The sequence below is a fragment of the Emiliania huxleyi genome, assembly GCF_000372725.1.
Source record: "Emiliania huxleyi CCMP1516 chromosome Unknown EMIHUscaffold_155, whole genome shotgun sequence".
In the NCBI taxonomy this organism is placed as follows: Eukaryota; Haptophyta; order Isochrysidales; family Noelaerhabdaceae; genus Emiliania; species Emiliania huxleyi.
The window spans coordinates 180,365-184,151 of record NW_005201036.1 but is presented as its reverse complement, the minus strand read 5'-3'; the positions used below and the strand labels follow the sequence as shown (position 1 = coordinate 184,151).

Genomic DNA, 3,787 nt, shown 5'->3' with positions numbered 1-3,787 from the left:
TTTTGACGGACGACCAAAATCACCCCGCTTTTTGCCCATTTTCGGTCATCCGTCAAAATATCTGAAGATCTGAATGGGGGATTCTCCCCAAACCTTGCTCAGCTGATCCAGCATGGGTCGTAGGCCAGGCCTGGGCAAAGAAACCAATACCTCAATTGGCTTGGCTGAGCGTCACAGCTCGATGATCGCGGTTCGCGCCGGCCGGACACCACTGTAACGTCCGTTCCGGGCATTTGAACGCGACCTTCGGGGGCAAAGACATGGGCTCTATGGCTCTCAGACTGGACTCCTCTTGGTCCCTTCTGATGCCCTAGGCCATACCTGGGCCTTACCTGGGGTTCTAGGGGGCGGGCGGGGTTTGCCCCCCGAAACTGGCCCGAGGGACCTTAATGCCCGCAACCCACTGTATCGCCCACAAGGGTATAGCATGGAGAGTCAGGCGCGCGGGGAGAGGGGGGGGGGGGGGTCGCCCAGATGGAGTGACGCCATGCCTTCCTTTGGTTGTGGGGTCTCTAGGGGGTCTCTGTGGCGTAGCGAACGGATGCGCAGTGGCCGCTGGCAACTTGTCGGAGCTTCCGAGGTAACATCCCTAGGAAAGTGTTCGGTGCGGTGGATGGTCAGCTCGGGGCGCGTGAGCCGGACTTGGGGGCCGGTCGGCTTTCATTTCTCTCTGCGTTCTCGCGCACATGGAGTGCGAGGTGTCGCCGTCCCAAACTGGCACTCTGTGTATCGCGCGCCTCACTCCCCTTTCTCCCGGGGCGGGGCGCGGGGGCGGCGGGTGTGCGGCGGGTATCGAAGGCTAGCTCAAAAGAAACAACGCGAAATCATCGCGGAGGGCCTGAGCAGAACACACAAGAGGCGCCCGGGCGCTGCGGTAGCCTCGCGATGGCCGCGCCAGATGCGCACCGCGACAAGCGGGCCAAGGCGGGGCCCGTCCTCTATCCGATGGATGAGCCTCTGCTGCGAAAGTGCGACGCGCTGATGAAGAACCTCGCGAAAAAGTCCCAGGCGCGCAAAACGCTGCGCACACACAGAGATATCCCATGCTCGCCGCGTCACAGCACGCATCGAATGGCTGCGATTCAGCGGTCGCGCCGCTGAGCGTTCAGGTCGAGCTCGGCGAGGTGAGCAAGATCATCCATCGGCGCGCGACAGCTGAATCGCAAAAGCGTTGTCCGTTGAGGAACGCGAGACAGATCGCGTTTCGCGTTTCAGTTTCACAAAAGGTACCACCCTCCCTATAGTGCTCCCCAGCGGATACCCTGATACCAGGTGCCGATCGCGCGACTCGCCCGGATACCCTGTGCCCGCCAACACCCCATACCCCCGCCGGACGTTTCGGAGGCTACTTGCGAGCCACTCGTCGCCACTGCCCTATGCGCTGTCTATGGCCACCGAGTCCCCGCCGCCATGGGGCGAGCCCGTCGCGGCTGCGCACTCTCCGGCCGAGGGCGCAGCGTAGGAGCCGTTCGCCGCCTCGACAACCTAGCAGCCAGGCCATGCATGCCCGGAGCCGGATGCGCGAGCCACGCGGCAGAGCGTACCCTCGGCCGGCCCCCTGAGGGAGGGAGCGGAGGGTGCAGAGGATGTAGTGTAGAGCGCTGTAGAGAGCTGTAGAGCTGTAGAGCGCTCTGGATTCTACATATCGCCCTCGGGTATAGCAACACGGAACGGAGGGTCAGCACAGGCGCGCGGGGGGGGAGGGGGGGGGGGGGTCACCCAGATGTGGAGTGACGCCAATGCGCTGAGATGGCCCGAGATGGCCCGAGATGAGCCGAGATGAGCCGAGATGAGCCGAGATGAGCCGAGATGAGCCGAGATGAGCCGAGATGCGTTGTGCGTCAATCTGCCGCGAGCCGTTTCGCTGCTGGCCTTCCCACCGCTTTACGAGGAGCTCGTAACAGGGCTCGTAATTGGCATGTGCCTATGGACGCTCTCTCACAGGCTATGACCTATGAATGACAGAAAAGAGAAAACGGTGGAAAAGAAAAAGGAACATGATAGTACTGGATGTGCGGTTGATGACTGCACTCCAAATGCTCCAAGTGATATCGCGCCGCAGAGAGGCTGATCACAAAAACCACAAATCTCTCTCTCTGTGATCACAACACACAGGTCGCAGTGGGCCGCTGGCAACTTGTCGGAGCTTGGGCTTCCGAGGTAACATCTAGGAAAGTGTTCGGTGCGGTGGATGGTCAGTGAGTCGGACTTGGCTCTTGGCACTTGGGGGCCGGTCGCCTTTCATTTCTCTCTGCGTTCTCGCGCACATGGAGTGCGAGGTGTCGCCGTCCCAAACTGGCACTCTGTGTATCGCGCGCCTCACTCCCCTTTCTCCCGGGGCGGGGCGCGGGGGCGGCGGGTGTGCGGCGGGTATCGAAGGCTAGCTCAAAAGAAACAACGCGAAATCATCGCGCCTGAGCAGAACACAAGAGGCGCCCGGGCGCTGCGGTAGCCTCGCGATGGCCGCGCCAGATGCGCACCGCGACAAGCGGGCCAAGGCGGGGCCCGTCCTCTATCCGATGGATGAGCCTCTGCTGCGAAAGTGCGACGCGCTGATGAAGAACCTCGCGAAAAAGTCCCAGGCGCGCAAAACGCTGCGCACACAGAAAGCCCATGCTCGCCGCGTCACAGCACGCATCGTCGTCGGCAGGAGCCGCCCGTATCCTCCTGAGCCCGCGCCTGCCAGCGACTAATGTCTCCACGGCTCCTCCACACTAGACGGCTCCCGGCCAGCGACAGCTGTCTGCGCCTCTCTGCCCTCAGGCAGTGCACTTCTTGCGGCCCGTCGACTGGAAAAAGATGGGATTGGTCGACTACCCAAAGGTGGCCGCCTCTCTCCGCTCCCCGGGCCTCGCACGCCCCAGCTCCTCACCGCCGCCTCGCGCAGCAGCCGCGGCAGCGGCAGCAGCCACCGACGCCAGCGCCCTCCTCTTCCCACTCCCTGCTGTGCCCAACGCCACCACTGCGTCCCCTCGCAGCTCATCAAGCATCCCATGGACATCGGCACTGTCTCGGAGCGGCTGGGCAAGAACCATTACGCCCGCCTTGAGGACTTTGCCAACGAGACGCGCCTCATCTGGAAGAATGCCTTCATCTTCAACGCGCCAGACTCGCTCTACTTCAAGGCGGCAAAGTCGCTCTCGGACGCCTTCGAGAAGGCGATGGAGAAGATGGAGGCGGAGGTGCGCGGCCCCGCCGCCGCCATCGCCGCGCCGCAGACGTCGCCCTCCCAGCCCTCGTCCTCGGCCAGACTCCCTGCTCGCCCGCCCTCCTCACCCTCTTCCCTCCCCTCCTCTCGCCCACCCTCCTCGCTAACCCCCGGCCGGCGCACCGTCCGCAGGCCGAGGCGGTCAGCGCGCTGCAGGTCGACACGATGGAGCGGTGCAACATCCTGCTCGCCGACATCCAGGCCAACCCGCTCGCCGAGTGGTTCCTCGACCCGGTGCGCAGCAGCAGCAGAGTCCCGCCTCCGAGGGCCGAGCCCCGCCCCTCGCCACCGCCCCCTTGCCTCCACGCTCCCGCCGGCTCATTTTGCCGTGTCGCCGCACGCCCCTGTGCTCCGTCACCTTCCTACCGAGCCGCACAGCCACCCCGCCGCAATTAAAGCTCGCGAGACCGCACCGCCGCCGTTCTGGAGGCAGCCCTCGGCTTGCGGGTGTCGGAAGCGGCAGACAACAGCCATCCACACTGCTCCCCGCCCTGCTCTCCTCCCCTACGCTCCCTCCTCCACACGCTGCTCCTCACCTCCACACACTGCTCACTCCCCTCCACACACCGCTCCCCCCCC

General features: G+C 64.2%; 1 protein-coding gene across 1 annotated transcript in view; it reads left to right on the top strand.

Moving 5' to 3' along the window:
- Window positions 1-838: 838 nt before the first annotated feature.
- Window positions 839-3,787, top strand: part of EMIHUDRAFT_441505 (hypothetical protein) — a 4,041-nt gene continuing 1,092 nt past the window's right edge. The window contains exons 1-4 of the mRNA XM_005786044.1: window positions 839-1,008; window positions 2,764-2,823; window positions 2,979-3,182; window positions 3,341-3,442. Coding sequence (XP_005786101.1) covers window positions 886-1,008; window positions 2,764-2,823; window positions 2,979-3,182; window positions 3,341-3,442 — 489 coding nt within the window. The 5' untranslated portion in view covers window positions 839-885. The remainder of the gene's footprint in view (window positions 1,009-2,763; window positions 2,824-2,978; window positions 3,183-3,340; window positions 3,443-3,787) is intronic.